The following is a 17,178-nucleotide window of genomic DNA, read 5'->3' on the forward strand; positions in this document are numbered from 1 at the left end:
AAGTTTTATACCATAAAATGAAAGTCTTTTTCGAATGTGATCGGAACGGATAAGTTTACACATAAATTAAGTCCAAGATGTCAGCCTCCATATTGCAACGTCGAAACAATATTTTCCTTTTGAACTCTTCAAAACAGTGTGACTGATGTGTATTGAAATCAGCAAAATTCAATAATGGCAGGTCCACAGAAGCGAAATGGGAGGTTTAACTCAAACTTATTTGTTTACATGCAGAGTTGTAAGTGACTCAATCTAGCACTGTAGTCTGTAGCAGATACATTTTTAACTGTTTTTGTTTATTGATAAAATCTTGCATCTGTCGCACATGCACTTGGGAAAAGGAGCACTGCAGTGTATTAGAATAAGTGAATCTCTCATTGACAGAAACAATTGTCTGATTTTACAGTTGTGAATAAATATATTCATTCTATGAACCATCTCATCGCCAATCTATCCCTGCCCCTGGGCCTGGCTATGGACGTATGGTACAAGTCATCATCTGTCTGGGGATGGATCGACATAGGGACAGATTGCTGCCAGTATGGCCTAATGGGATTGTTAAACCCAAATTATATGTAGTTTTGTTGTCTTGCAAACTGATAGCCTGTTTTTTGTATGTGAAAATTGCATGCTTGAATATGTTCGATTGTCAGCTGAAACAGCATAAAATAGTAGTTTCATAGCAGAAAATCAGAAATGTATACTCACCTGAATCAATACACAAAAATATAAGTAATAAATTTTTTTTCATTGAAAATATATTCAATTGTTTTCAATGCATTCTTTTAATTTTTCACTGAATCATGAAATATTCAGGGAAAAGTTTGCATGCACTGACAAGTATACCAACATGTCTCTCTTTAATGTTCCACTTGCTGTTCAAGAACCAGACCAGAAAAAATATAGCCCTGACTGTATTGTTCAAATTGAAGAATAACTTTGCAAAGATACAAATGTAGGAAAGGCAATCATATTTTGAACTGCTGTAAAGCTGTCTGTTTACGTCACAGGTTGTGTGTAAAATTTTCCCACCATCTGGTGAAGTGTTATCATTCTGTAATATTGGATCGCCTTGATTTTAAAATATCCAGGGCTTATTGTAATTACATTTAAGTGCCATCAAAATGACCATTACTAATTACTTAATATAGTACATATACATGTTTATGTGCATAGATACTAGAACATTCCAATTGGATACTTTACACAAATGTTTATATGTATCAATTCATTTCATTTTTGCAGATTTTGTTACAATAGCAACAGTATTGGGGGTTGGAATTCTTGGTACGTATTATTTAATTTGTACTCTACATGTAGGTAAAGAAGCTACCAATATATAAAGATGTACCTGCAATTATAAAGAAATACTTGGTTGCTTAAAATGTTTAACATTGCTGAAGTGATTTCTTAGCTGTTTGTAAATTTATCTCCAAAACGGTTAAGCAGTTAAACTTCTTTCATATATAATATTAAAAAAATGTTTAAAATTTCATTGGTAATATACCAAAATGTGACTGTTTTGAATTGTACAATGTGAATATATAAGTGTCCACTTGAGATTTTTTTTTATAACCCACTTGGAAGATTAGTCCACATTTGAAATGTTCAAATTTACAGTAATGTAATATCATGAATGAATTTTTACATTGTATCCCAAAATTGTTAAATCACTTTCAAGATGTCCATGTTGCTTGTATTGTTTTTTTTTTTGTTTTTGTATTTTTTTTATTCATTTAACTTGAAATATTATTCATACAAAAAAATACATTTCTGATTGGAATCGAACAAGATGTTGCAAAATTGCTGCATAAGTTTTCATCCAGTAATTGGGAGAGAGATTGGACCTTTTGTCTTTTAAAATCAGAAATAATTACTAAGTATACCATAGAATGACCAATTGATTTTCTTAGAAAATTGAACCTTTCTCAAAATTTTAATCCCAATCACTCTTCATCCACTTCACACCATGAATGATTATCTACAGAAATCTCTTTTCTCTGTTCATGTTTCTGTTTATTTTTTTTTCGACGCAGTCAGTATAATTTCGCTTTTTACCCTTTGATCTTAAATGCACTCTTCCATGGAAATGCAAATCACCTGATCACAATTCTGTCTCTCGATTGGCCAAATACTAAAAACTGTATCCAAAATTGAAATTGCCTGCCATTTGTTATTTCCTGAATGAAATGTAGAAAATTGTATGTAAAAAGAACAAAATTTTACTGCGTCTTTTTTTTGTTTTTAAAGATAGTACTTGTTGTCATTCAGGTTGAAATTATGATAGGTGTGATCACATTCAATGAATGTAAGTCTTCATGTCTGTATTATTGAAATATTTGTCCGTTCAAATCATATTTAGGATTTTTGTTCTCATTTTTTAGGATTGCCTGTGACTTTAGCAAATGCAGGGCTATATCCATTCCTTGTTACATTCATTCTGGGATTTGTTGCTCAGGTAAGAACCTATTATTAAAAATTGCTTTTTGAAATTATTAACTGATGACTCAGGATACATCATAAATTAGTTATTTAATGTCAAGTTACTTTTTTTGGTTGATGAAATTTCATGCTTTTTGAAAAGTTTGTTAGCTAATACAAGTTTTTGGAATACTTGAATCTTGTTAGGTCACCATTTTTTTCACAGAAATTTGATCTGTAAAGCTTTTGTCCGGAATACTTCATGGTTTAACTGAACAATGAAAAAAAAAAGAAAATAAGCACCCAAGGAAAACTGTCAATATTCATGTATAAATGAGAACTGGTTATTGATACAGGTCTAGTACTGGTACAGAAAAAACAGTGTAAACCAAGAGGTTTATGTTCTATTATATCTTTTAAACTCATCTATACATGCATACAATTGTAATAAACATGTGCAACATAAAATATATTTGACATACAAGCTCTTGTTGGTACATAGCGTCGTTAATAGTCAGAAATCCCTGATATTTACAGGCCTTGCTGATATACTATTTTGTTGAGTTGCTTCAGATTGCATATGCTGCACTCAATTCTGGATTTCCTCAGAAGGTATGTACATGTACGTGTATGTATGCTGATATTTTGCGACTAGCTGTTTATTGCATGTTTGTTGTTTGAAAAAAAGGTGTACCACATGGCATATACCATTTAGAGTTCAAAATACTTGTACTGTAGTATGTTCAGCCGTGTACTATTTAAAAAAAAAAAAAATCAGAAAATACAATGTATTCCCTATTTTGTCTCAACTATTTGTAACATACTATTAAAGAGACACATTATAGCACTGATTTATATTTAAAATTTGAAAATGAGAGACCAAGTAATTACTGTATTGACAGTGTCCTAAAGGCAGATTTTGGACTAATGTACTGTACTGGGTACATGCCTTCCTTTTTCGTTTTTTTTTGGTAAATATTTGTTGAAACAGACAAAAATTGCTGAAGCTTGACAATATGTACCACCTCTTTGGTCAGTTAGCACATCCTCCTATTCTTCCATTCCTGTATCTGCCAGTGTGTCTTCCAAAAGAAAGTTTGAAGAAATTACCAGGTATATATTGTACATGTACATATACATGTGTATATCCACTTATTAACTAACAGAATTCTGTTTCATTTTAGGAGGAGATGGTTCCATTAAATGATATGCTAGATGATGAAAGTGTGGATGAATTTGAAGCTATGGACAGTAACACTGGTAAATATTGAAGTATCTTTCTTTTTTTCTGAAAATGTAAAAGACTGAAGAAAGGGAGATAATTCTATTTTGTATATTTCTTTGTCCTGTTCAATGGAAAGAGCGATAAATAGATTGTCAGAGGTAGTTGGAACTAGTCTCAGAAAATAAGAATGGTTTTTAATTTTTTTTACCAAGTAATGTGAAATATGCAACTTTGGGGCAGTTTACCCTTCACTGATCTTAAAGTGGTTCAAGAACAAATCAAAACTGTCCAAAAAATGGTTATGAAAGCATGACTTTATTAGAAATTAAAAATAATCCATATAATTCAATTTCAAAACTATGCCAGTTGAAATTAGCATTTGATCCTCAATCAAAACTTTGTCGAGTTAGGTGTTATTTGTATTACAGTAATGATGTCACAGTATTTTAAGTTATTGTTAACATCAATTTTTGCAATTTTTGCAGTGTACAGATAAATGTCCACAATAATACCAGTGAAATTTCTATTTGTATAGTTAGATTTTCTTGACAGAAACCATGAAAATTAGCAACAACAAAAAATTATTACATTTACCGTTTAGTAACATGTGAAAATATTTGCATCAGTAACATTTCTTCACTGCATTTATAGCAATCTTAGGCTTAGTCTTCAATGTATATATAATTAGACTTTAAGATCACTGTACAATATACATGTGTTACCTAAAAACTGTTGTTAAGAATATTTTAAAACATAGATTTATCCTTGTCGACAAAGATTCTTTAGCTTTTTCAGTTTCCTGAATTTCTGTTTTAGGGCCAGTATTAGCAGGTCATGTGATTATGCCCAAGTCCCAGGATGTTGAGTCCCCAAGTCTGTACACACTTGGAAGCCTCTTTTTAGGTTGTGGTTTTAAACAGTGTTTTGAAATATTACTCTTTTTACAATTGTAAGTAAACATAGCAAACTGTTTCAATGTTCAATATACATTTTTTCACTATACATGTTAGGTGGTCATTAAAACTAGATATACCTAAGAGAAATGAGGTCTTAGTAGATCATTAGACAACTTTCAAATGCATGTTTCCATCTCAAAATAAAACTAATATTTACTATATGTGAACCAACAGAATTTTAAAAGAATTGTTTTTTTGCTTGGTAAATGTGCAAAGTTGTTTTTACTGAAAAGTACAGACAGTCTACACTCAGTGTCAGAGATGTTTTACTGTTTTTTTTGTTAAAAAGATTTGTTTTTATGATATAGATAGCAGTGATTTATGGAAGGTTTTACGTGTAAATAATTTTGATCACTCTCTGACTTCCTCCCACAAAAATCACAACCGGGAATATTAATACCCTGATTTCAAAATAAAAAAAAATATGTTGAAAATAGCAATAAGTTATAGAGAAAATATAATCACAACAAATAGGATAACCAATGGGTGATCGTTAATTACCAAAATATAATTACAACCAATAGGATAACCAATGGGTTATCGTTAATTACCAAAATATAATTACTTATGCTCAGAATGCTTGAAGATTTAACTAATGCTAGGAACAAGTTCCATTCACTCGTTAAATCTAGGCATTCTTCGGCATTCTTGATCATATTTTGGTTATTTACTCTTTCCTTTTCACTTGGCATGTAAATTAAGAATAGATTCTAGTAAAATTGTTTATAAAAACAGTAATCATTGTACATTTTTGTATTTCAGTGTTGGGTTTTTAATCAGTTATGCTCTTGCTGGAAGTGAAGCTTATGCTCAGATAATAGGAGTTGAGTAAGTTATGTCTCATCAATTTATATAATAAATTATGTTTTATCAATTTGTTGTAAATACATGTTTTCAATGTTTCTTTAATGTTGAAATTTTATCAAGTTTCTTTCCTTTAAACGAAAATAAGGACCCTTACTAGTTTATTTATTCTGTCATTTTGATGCTTACATGAAATTGATGTAAAATAATGAATACAAGCGTTCCAATGATTTTTTAGAGTTGTGTCCCTTACCCAAAGTCTACCTCAAGTTCTGTGGAATTATTGAATTGTATGTTTAGTTTTCTTATTTCAAACATTACTTCAGAAATTTGATGCTCCCAGTATTTAGTTAAGCAAGACCGAATCATTAAAGCACAACTAAAGCAAACAAAAAAACATAATTTTAATTTGTATTGTGCTTTCAAGTTTTTTTTTTATTTATTTAAACGAACTATAAAAAAAACCGTTAACATCCATTTGCCTCTGGTTTACTGTTTATTTACATGTATGCTGCAAAATGAACATGTCGTCTGCATCAAAATTCTTGAAAACTGTGTTATACTTGTATTCCAAATATCTAGAATGGACAATTTTTTCTGTTTCAATTATTAAAAAAAGTATGTAGAATGATTTGGCCTGGTGTTATTTTACAGCACATGCAATGTTGATGTTCATGGGATATGGTCTTCCTTTGATATAGTGACAATCATCTGAGGAACTTCCTTAGTTGTTTCGATAATTGAGAAGGAAATTTTAATTTTCTACTATTTTCTATTGAATTGTGTAAGGGAAGTTGGAATATCCTTTGAATATTCCATTTAACTACATATATCAGTTGATTACTGATTATCACTGGAGGAACACCTTCGTTCCCTGAACATCATCATTGTATGCGCTATAATACTGTTTTATCATTTATGTCACGTTTGTTGTTTATTTTTCCAGTTATATTTATGTTATACCAGTGTTTGTGTGGGTGTTGAGTTTTGCCATTGTATTTGCCATGAATATGGTGCAGCCAGTGGTTTCTATTTTAACTTTCTTTAAAGGATCTCTTTTACTGGGAACAGTAAGTTGTAATTAATTTTTTCAGAGAAAAAATGTATTGAGATTTAATGTAAAATGTGAATTTTAATCTTACTAAAGCCAACTAAAAAAAAATTGTAGTTCTGGTTCTCAGGGTCTTGTTGAAATTTAATGTAAAAGTAAAAATGGTTTTGGTTATGGTTAACAGGGTCCCATTCTCCAGTTTTTTTTTCTATGATCGCCTCATTGCCTTTATCTATTGCCATAAACTCTGAAAATGAAATAAAAATATTAGGCCTCATAAAGTTAATTATTTGTTTCCCAATCCCTCCCTCGTCACTTTTGTTGTGCCTCATTACCCATATTGATACAATAAAAATGAAAAAAGGACTTTTTTTGTCATTTTTCCTGTCTATAAACAGTAAAAAAGCATTCTTAACACTTTCTTGGGAACAGTTAGAATTCAGAAAGGAATACTTCCCCCTTCAAGGAAAATGTAGAAAAATAATGTATGTAATCTTTTGTCATTCTCGTATTCCTGTGCAAATGAAGAATTTAACCTTTAGTGACCCAAAGTCCCACAAACTTTCCTCCACCTTTAATGTCAATATGGAGACTTAAGTCTTACAGTAATACAGGTATGAAGTCATTCATGTAGCTACTTGCAACATACATGTAGTTATTTTTTGTATGTGTGTGATTAGTTTTTTAGATCTCATGAGACTTCCAAGACTGAGGTTATTGCTTGCAGTTGTTGTATGAAAATTTCATTTTCTTAAGCAATGTGAAAATATCATTAAAAAATGATAGTTGAAAATTGTATGGTTAAAGTAAGAACAGGTTCATTGTGTATCACCGAAAAAAACTGTCACAGGAAGTTTATTGTGCTTATTTTAGTGACTTGTCTGAAAATGCCAAAATATTAATAACTTCCACTTAATATTTGTCCTGGACTTAAGTACCTAGTGCTATAATTAGCACCTGACAAAATTCGAAACACCAAAACTTTTTATACACCTTTTTCACTAAAAAATTGCAAAGTTTTTCCACTTGCAAAATTAACCAGAAATATAGTACTAGAAGTGCAAGTCACAAATTCCTTTTTTCTTCTTCTAAGGCCAAAAAAGTAGTCTTGTTTCCTGCTACCAGCAAGGAAAAGAAATAGGATAGGGAAATAGTTTTATTTAAAAAAAAACATTTTACATTGAGTTAATGAAGAAACAACCTTGACTTTAACAGTGCTTGAGCTAAAATGACGATAAAATATTTAGGGTAGTCACAAAAAACTAGGGTAGCCGGAAACAGACATATTATTTTTTCTGCCTAAAAATCCTAAAAAAACCAGAGAGAATTAGTTTTAATACATATATTTAATTTCTTTAATACATTTATTTGAATAATTATTGTTTTTAGGTAATTATTACTTTTGTTGTTGGATCTGAGGTACACAGAGAAATCCACAATGATTTTACTGAGTCAGGACCGTCATTTCTCATGGGTACAGTAGCTTTAGGTGAGATTTAGCTTTTATTTTTTTTCTGAGCCTTCAACTCACTCATCAATTGCAAACAAAAATCCCTCAAATATGAAACAGGAAGCAATTGGAGTAAATTAATTTTGGGTATTTTTTATTCAAATCATGTTTTAACAATTGAAACGACTCTGCCATTTCCCCTAAACTAAACAACCTGTGATACACAAAGGAAAATTTCTTCTTGAATTCTTTGCCAGATTTGTAGTGATACCGAGATCAAAATAATTCCTTCCCATAGGTAGCGCTAAAAAGTTTACTTATATTTCACTAGAAATAAAGAACAGTAACTCTTCCATGAATTCTGGCTTGAAGAGAGGAGCTTATAAAAAAAGTTCTGGTAAAAATTTATGCAATTCAGCTGTAATTTCAAAATCATATCTGGCTAATTCAGAACAACTTCTTCTGCCTTATAGATACAAGATTTTTCTACATGTACCCAGAAGGGTTGAGAAGTTATGATTGCATATTTTAACTCGTCAGATACAAGTTTGTGTCCAGTGCTTCAGCGCTAGAGAAGCTTGAGTAGATTTAGTCTCTTGGTCTCTTTATGGTTGCAGCTCTTCTGGCCTCAGATTTTCTTGAAATTCTGTAATACTGGTTGACACCATGTGTACTTGTTAATTTCAAGCTGCCATTTTGATTTTATATATTTTACTGGAGTTTACTATAGATGTTTTATGCTTCAAATTTAACCAGAGTAGTGGACATATATATAGCTATCTTATTTGTGCCACAAGTAGAAAATTGGGTGACATCTTACCTGTAAATTTATTTTTTATTTATTGTTGTAGGTGGAGTTATCAATTCAATGCCTTTAATGTATTCTAAAATTAAACCAGAAGAAAACCAGGTAATACTTCTTATATTATATCTTAAATCAGGTCCAAAAATTTTGTTGTTTATAAAATGCAGCCATTTTTTTATCCAATGATACAGTACCTGAACTAATCTGTGCAACTAAAATTGTGATTGGTCATTGATTACCAATCAGTTTTGGATCAGTCATCATTTCGTCAAACCAAGCAATTGAACTGGTGATAGCATCACGTGACCCCACAGTGGTGAATTTATTTTACGGATTATGTTGTTTGGTTTGTCAATTTTTATACATATTTACATAATGCAATAGATTTAAACATCAATTTTTAACTTTTTTTTGACATTTGTTTTATTTTTAAGAAAAAAATGACATGGATTTGATTTTTTAAAATTAGGGTAAGTTCAATATGGTAGTATATTGGATTCGTTCCACTGGAAATTCTTAAATTTACATGAACCGATCATCAGTCATTTTACATAACAAAACTGGTCAGATCGGTCACTGGTCATCGGTTATCGATCTGTCAGATAGTTGCATGGATCAGTTCAGGGACTGTATTGAATATAAAGGAGATCCACCAGGGATTTGTCAAAATACTGTTAATTACAAAAATCATAGGGAAATATTTATATGGTGGAATATATATTTTAAATAAGAGGGAAATTAAAGAAATTAAAATATGTAATGAAGAGTTAAACTTTTTTGAATACTAAAGCGCAGGAAGCACTTGATTATTTCATTTTTGTCATGCCAAAAATGAATCTTTAATAAACTAATCCTTCCATTTTGATCACTTCTATTTAAGAAGTTTTTTTTTTTCCTTTCAGGTGAAGAATTTCCGTCTTTCAGTGATATTAGGACTCTTTACCTGTATGGTGCTCAATATTTTATGGTAAGTTTGAGGGTACATGTATTCTATTTTTTGTTTGGATTTTTAGTTTTAATTATTTAGATAAAGGGGGATGGAAATTCATAAATGACACTCAGAACCAAGGACATAATTTAAAATGGCTGTACTGTAAGCTAATTGATATTAAAAAATTAACATAGTTTTGAAACATACTTTCGAAGTCAGTAACTGAAAATGTATGAATTTTCACGGTTGCTAATTTCTCAGATTCTGTCTGTTCATATTTGTGAGTATGAATTTTCATGGACTGAAAAAATTATAATCATTTTATACATTACAAAATCAATTCCAAGGTAATAAATTTTAACATGATTCTGTCCATCATGAACATTGATATGTTTATAGATGTTTGTAATACAGAGGCAGGTATGATAATTAAAAGTGTATAGACTACAGATGTACCAAGCACCCTGTATTCTCAATGATTATTTTTTATACTGTAAATTAAGAAATTATTGCAAAATATTTTTAGTGCAAAAAAGAATGCGATTCATTTGAAAATCACAATAATTAAAATTTACGTTATAGAACTTTTCCCATATGTATATGTTTACAATTAAAAAAAAATATTAGAATTGTATTTTTGACTGTTGTGACAAAATTGCAATTTAATGCTTGCAATAATATTTAAATTTACAGTATTTTATATGTTAAGTTTAATTATGTTTAATATTTGACTTATCAATTTATATAATTTATGGATTGTAGGTGCTGGGCAGTGCTGGACATTGTCCCACAGACTTCTACATTCCAATGTAAAACTGGTAGTTGTCATAGCAACATATCACTATCTAGGTAAATATGTTGTATTGTGTATTGATTAATGGAGTTTTGATGATAACAGTTGACTGTTTGATTGTTTATCCACATGTTTTACTTTGACTATGAACAGCTGGGAATTTACATTACATTGGCTATAAACAGCTGGGGATTTACGTTGCACTGGCTATAAACAGCTAGGGATTTATGTTGCATTGACTATAAACAGCTGGGGATTTACGTTGCATTGACTATAAACAACTGGGGATTTAAGTACTGGAATCTGTAAGAATCAGGCAAAAATTGAAAAAAATGATGAATCATACTAAAAAAAAAACAAAAAAACACACAAATCTGACAATGTGTGCATATAGTTTATGGTCTATTGAAGACTAATTGACAGTTTGTTCATGTTACAAGTTTCAGAGGATGCAGAAAAACAAGTTCAAAGTTACAGTAGAATCATAGGGGAAAGTCAGTTATCTCCCTTTGAGGATGAAATTGAAATGCATTTCATATAATTAATATCTTGAATTACTGACACTTAAAAAAGAAGTGAATGCAATTTCTACATTTCAGAAACATTTTGAATAAGATTTCATGGAAAGACTTGAGTATTTTTTTCACCATGATTCACCCACTGCCTGATTCTTACAGAGAATAGCACTTGATTATTTTGTGGAAGAAGCTTTGTTTGGGTTTCATTGTTTTATATTTTTTCATGTTATAGTAAAAAAAAATCTCCAGAAAATCAGAGATGGGTGTATAATGTGCCTTAACACTGCTGGTGTTTTACATATATGTAAATGTACATATTGTATATAGGATGTTATATTTGGCTATTTTTTTTATAAATCAACATTTTTTATTTCTTTTAATGTGTATACCTATCAAACCTAATGAAGGGAACTCTAAAGTTATTGCATGTAAATAAGTTTTTTATTTATTTCCAGGTCAGAGGCATTAGGAGAAATATCTACAATTCCATTAACTCAGGTAACATTACATGTGAATTATATAAATAGAAATTTTAAATTCCTGATGTATTTTTACTGGGGTCTGTCTATCTGTTTATTTGTATGTACAGTTGCAGTTTTACCATTGTGATAGCGTATTCTGCATACACTTCATAAAAACTGAAACACATGCCTTAGAACAGAAAAGATTCTTTTTATGTACATGCCTGAAAACTGTTGTCTGAGTTAGAAATTAGTGTTCATTAGAAATTAAAGTGATTCAACTGTGCTATTTATTTATTAGGCTTAGCAACAAGGTAATGCTCAACCACAGGAAGTTATAATTATACTTGGTTTGTTTTGGAAATAAATCAGATAACCTCTTAAATACTTACAGTATACATAAAACTAAATATAAATGCCATTGTCCATTGAAATGTACTTTTGTGTCATAAATACCCTGTATCTGCAGTTAGCGCCATAAAATGGTATCTTGAATATGAAAGTATTTTATAATAGATGTTGAATTAAGGGAAAATATAAATAGATGCACCCAATCAAATTTATTCTTGTTTTTCAATGAAGATTTTTTTTTCTGCAGATCCTTTCACTATCAATTGAATAATGTTAAACAGTGTACAGATTCTGTTTTTTTTTGCTTCAGATTATTCATTTGAATTACCCAGAATACACCTGGGTATCACTGTTAGTGGAATCGTTTATTGTAGTCAGCATTACTGTCTCGTTTCTAGTCTCGGGAGCTATTTTACACCATACATGTAAGTAGATTACATGTTTCACTAATTCTAGGTCTTTTTAGCCATTATAATGTACATGTATACTATAGTTTGATATATTACCTTTATATAAAGAAGTTATATTTACCTTGGTATTTACTCTTTAGGGTGAACAGTTCAGTACATCATTTGAAAATCACTGATGTTAAAATTTAGCCTTAGTTGAATAGTTGTCAAAATTCATATGGTCAATTCTAAAGCAAAATAAGGTAATTACAAAATTACTGAACTCATAATAAACAAATAGTAAGGACCTTTTAGGTAATACTTAAACTGGCAAAGTCAGGAATAAACCAGAAAAATGAAAATAGCAACTATGTTGTTGACTTGGTACAGGCGTATCAAAGTGAAGTGGTGGGCATTAACCAGGTTTTAGGGCTAGCCAAACCTCATGTGTCTATATGTAGCAATTATCTTTTCCCAAGGATTAATTCTATAATTAAAATGGTAAATATTTAATATTTCAGTAACTGGATGGATAAAATCAGTATGGTCCAAAGATAAACAGACAGCTTATAAATCAAAGGAAAAATGTTGTAATAGTCAGTGGTAAGTTTGAGTATTTGCATGGACAAAAAAATCAATTGGCTAATTTAGATGTTGGAAAAATAGCAGAACTGTCAAAGAAATGTCTCTGTATAGAATATCATTTATCGTACTTCATCAGGATGGATAGATGGGAATCTGGTTTAATACAATCATAATACATCAACATAAAAATTGATTAAAAAAGAGATGTGTAGGCATATGCAGGTTTAAAATAGTGACATAATGAATTGAAAAAAACTAAACAAATTCCGATTTCACTTCATTATTGAATTGCATGTGGACATGTTTAAATAAAATTATATCTTTTTATTTCAGTTTGTGTGACAAAATTGTGTCCCTTTTCCTCTTCACCATAGTTTTTGTAGTAGCCATGCTAGATCCTAAGGTAAGTTCATTTTTTGTTCATTTTCTCCAACTTCTTGATATGCCAGCAAAACTGGTAAATAAGGTAAAAATATCAAATTTGCTACATGTACATGTATATGGTGCTGCAGATATAGTATTGACCTAGAGTATTTTGGTAACAGGAAACAGACATATATTTTGTTTTGGTCTTACCTCTATTTGCGTGAAGCATAATCATTGTGGGCAAGTCTGTGTATGTTGATATTTTAAAGAGTCACGTTGTTTCTTGAATTATGACTTATTTTTGAGTATAATTAGCTTTTTGTGTTCAATTACATAAAAAGTTGCCTGTGTAGTATTGTTCTTTAATTTAACAATTTTGTGTACCATATTTGAATTGTGCATGGTGTTAAATGTTGAATGATTGTGTGTGTGTGTGTGTGTGTGTGTGTGTGTGTGTGCTTTGTCTGTCATAAATGAAAAAAAATATAATTTTTTTCATACATATTAAATTTCTGTTCTCAGGGGTTTGTACAGATGTTGGAAAAATACTCGTCATTAACGCTTAATTTAGAAGCTGCGCTGTTTGTATTTATCATGATGATAAAAGCAAGGAAAAAGTTTACTTTGTAAGTAAATAATTTCATGCCCTGTTTTATAGAGTGAATGGAGATCCAAATATTGTTCATGTACATTTACATTAACAGCTGTGAAATGCTGATAAAATGTTGTTTCTGTCTGTGTGTTTTTCACAGTTTCAGTAGATTAATAATAGATATGCAACCGACATTTTTACGTTTTAACATCAGCAGTTACGATGTATGCATTGTCTAATATTAACTTTTACTTTTACCTGTGGCTATGGGGTTAAGAACCAATTGAAATCTAGTTTCTTGAAGGAGTAAAAACTTGTAGTAGACTAATATTAAAAACTCCTCACTTAACTATTGTATGTCTTCATTTCTAAAACTTTCATTATCATTTTTGTATTTTAAATCATGAAGTCATGAAGTTTTAAGAAATAAGATGTGAATAGTTATAGCTTTATAAAATTTCAATTTTATAAGCACATAAGTGAAATTTTAATCAAATCTTTTCAGACAACAGAAAATTCCAGTACGGATACCACGCTATATGCGACCAGTACAGTGGATCATTCCCCTTTATTTTGGATTTGCTGTAGCCTATGATCTGTATAATAGCATAGCTAGTATTGTAAATGAGAGCTCATCACAGAGTCCAAAACTCAACTCTTCTCATAGCAATTATAGTACAGTTACTCCACTGACAACTTTACTCAAAACAACGTCTAGTCCGGTTGTGAATTTTACCCATGTTATTTCTAGTGTGTTGTCTAGTACAACGTCATCTAGTGATGAGAATATTACTTCATTATTTAATACTACTCATTTTACCAATGTGCTTTGATGGCAAAATATTTTAATATTTGTTATGATATTATTTTTCTTCTTATCTTCTGTGACATGACTAGATGTTCATTCTCCATTTGGGTTGGTTAGCAATCTTTATTGCTTGTAGTTTGAAGTTCTATCAGATGATGTGGACATTCTGTCTACCATCTTTGAATAATAGTACTTTTTCATATTTATGGAAGGCAAGCTATTTTAGCATTTTTTTCAAAAGGACGTAACCCACCAACACATGACAACCTGGTTGGCAGGTTCATTGGGGAAGAAAGAAAAGTAAATATTTTTATTAGACACTTGAACTACTTTCACTTTGGTAAGTACCAAAATGGTTTAAAATAAGTTATTTATAAGCTTCCAAGTACTTACTGCAGCTCCTATAAATCTAAAATTGAATTCAGTCATTTGCTGTTCATTGCTCCAATGGAATGGTAAACCAGTCTGTCATTTGGAAAGTTACCCCCCTTTGGTTAAAATCTAAACGAACAACTCAAGTCAGCAATATGAAAAAGGATTATTGCTGGTTGAAAAACAGATAAATTTGTTTGGTGTGTGAGATCTTTACGTTTTTTTTAATGATATTGCATATCCATGACTGGAAGAAGGATTAGGTATTGACTTCCTAGGGAGATTTGTGAAGCTGGAAAAACTGAATATATGATGAAACTTTCTAGTAGAGGATTAGATTGCTTTACATGATATTATTATACTGTATGATATTTTTTTTGTCTCCTTTTATGGGAACAGAGAGATAGTATTAGTTGTTTACTGACAAAATTTAGTGTTTTATACTGGTGCAAAAATTAATGTTTTTAGGGATCCATTTTTTTTTGTTTTTGAGTTTATTTGGTTCAGCGAAACCATGAGCTTAAGTTAAATGTACCAAAGAAATGACAAGTTGCCAATAATAACTTATGTGCTCCTTTAAAACAACTGAATTTAAAACGCCACGAATTGTCAATAATTTTGACATATCCAATACCTACTAAATAAAGTCTTTCACAGTAATCTACTTCATGTATATCAATACAAAACTTTTTTGTGTGCATAATATTTAACTGTTATAACTCCTTGATAATAATATATTTTATTCATTTACCTCAAAAAACCCTGATTGGTAAATTTTTACCAATATGTAATGTATATTGGGACTCTAATATACATAGCTGTGTATAGTTTATAACCCCTGGAATTTGTTATGATGGCTGTGTATATTTTATAACCCTTAGAATTTGTTATGTTTGTTTTATACTAATACCTGTTCTTTTGCAAAAAAAACTACCCTCCTCTTACAACCATTATAAACATTATACATACAGAATGACAACTGAGTAGTTATGAGGTGTAGACAATGAGCCCATTAGGGCCAAATGTGAAGTTCAGTCAAAATGTTCCAAACTAACGTTTTTTCTGTTTATCATCGATGTCACAGTCGATTTGACATTAAGTTGCCATTGGAAATTGCAGATATTTTTTAGTTTAACCGCAGTAGCTTGAGATAAAAAGTATTGGGCAGTAAGAACATGGAAAACTTAAAGGTACTAAAAAATGAAAGTACAGTACGAGGCTTCATACCAAGGGTAGGATTGATTTTTTAGGGTTGATGCCCTACTGTTTAAAAATAAAATGTCAAAAAAGGCACTTTAATTTAACTTTTAATGTTGCTTATTTCTTTTTTGCAAATATAAATTGTGTTTAATTTGAAGTCTGAAATTCTAAGAGTCCTTTGACAATTGACATTGAGAGCTTTGGTATCAGGACTTGTTTAAAGCCAAATAAATGGAATAGTTGAATATGTTTATAATTATCCATTCATCAGTTGGTATTATTCTGGATATCAAAATATCATGAGCCAAGAAAAAAAACATGTATTAAGCTTAAGAATTTAACATATGGAAATATCCTTTTTTTATGAAAGTGTTGGTTCGTCTGGATTTGGACCGAGCTTTAACATTATGTTCTTGAGAAGTACCTCAATGTTTTTGAAATACCAGACTTTCTTACATTTTCTAAAGCAATGATTTTGCTAATATTGTCTCTACATGCACTTGGATAGTGCATGAATTAAGGTGGTACTAAAAATATCTTTGTTTAGGTTGATATCCTCATAGCGTCAATTTTCTTAAAAGAAAATATTGTTTAAGTAGCACTCTAGCTAAGAATCATGCAAAATGTGATTCATGGGTAAAAAGCCTACACATTTTTATTTTTGATATTGTGTTTGAATTGCCATAGTAAACAGAAATTAACATTCAGTTTTTATATAACCCATGCTCTTAGGAGATAAAAATTGTATAGAATGCACTGTAGATTTCAAAATTAAGGGAGGTAACTCTGTAAATGACACTCAAATACAATATAATCTACTGGATTTTCAATGTCGATTATCTCCTAAGAGCAGACAGATTTGAATTAATAATTAAACATTTCATAGTATAGACCCATACAACAAGTTACTTACAAAAATAAAAATATGTAGCCTTTTTTTTTAGGTGTGTATCACATTTTTCAGATTTTGCATGATTCTTACAGACAGCTACTTAAAATGTAAAATGCACTCATTAATTCTCCATTTATCAAATACAAACTATCCCATTTGTCTTAAAGTTATTTTTGCATCATAGACTAATTAAATGAACATATTTAAT

The 17,178-nt window shown here is 30.3% G+C and overlaps 1 protein-coding gene across 1 annotated transcript; it reads left to right on the forward strand.

The window, feature by feature from the left end:
* The first annotated feature begins 53 nt into the window (after positions 1–53).
* LOC148626422 (uncharacterized) lies at positions 54–16,395 on the forward strand. Its single transcript, XM_088570395.1, has 18 exons — positions 54–238; positions 1,246–1,287; positions 2,385–2,458; positions 2,959–3,033; positions 3,606–3,681; positions 4,463–4,595; positions 5,365–5,430; positions 6,353–6,476; positions 7,847–7,946; positions 8,759–8,817; positions 9,615–9,679; positions 10,406–10,492; positions 11,410–11,452; positions 12,077–12,191; positions 12,677–12,758; positions 13,074–13,143; positions 13,629–13,732; positions 14,204–16,395. The coding sequence occupies exons 1-18, from the start codon at positions 175–177 to the stop codon at positions 14,529–14,531; spliced, it is 1,707 nt and encodes a 568-aa protein (XP_088426521.1). The 5' UTR covers positions 54–174; the 3' UTR covers positions 14,532–16,395.
* Positions 16,396–17,178: the final 783 nt, after the last annotated feature.

Source organism: Perna viridis, chromosome 2 (genome assembly GCF_037379345.1).
Source record: "Perna viridis isolate PV_CMFRI_1.1 ecotype Kerala chromosome 2, ASM3737934v1, whole genome shotgun sequence".
NCBI lineage: Eukaryota > Metazoa > Mollusca > Bivalvia > Mytilida > Mytilidae > Perna > Perna viridis.

Excerpts from the sequence above, each read along its gene's own strand:
- LOC148626422 (XM_088570395.1), top strand. The coding sequence starts at position 175 with ATGGCAGGTCCACAGAAGCGAAATGGGAGGTTTAACTCAAACTTATTT. Across the intron at positions 10,493-11,409 it reads AGCAACATATCACTATCTAG|GTCAGAGGCATTAGGAGAAA; the intron begins GTAAATATGTTG and ends ATTTATTTCCAG. Across the intron at positions 13,733-14,203 it reads GCAAGGAAAAAGTTTACTTT|ACAACAGAAAATTCCAGTAC; the intron begins GTAAGTAAATAA and ends AAATCTTTTCAG.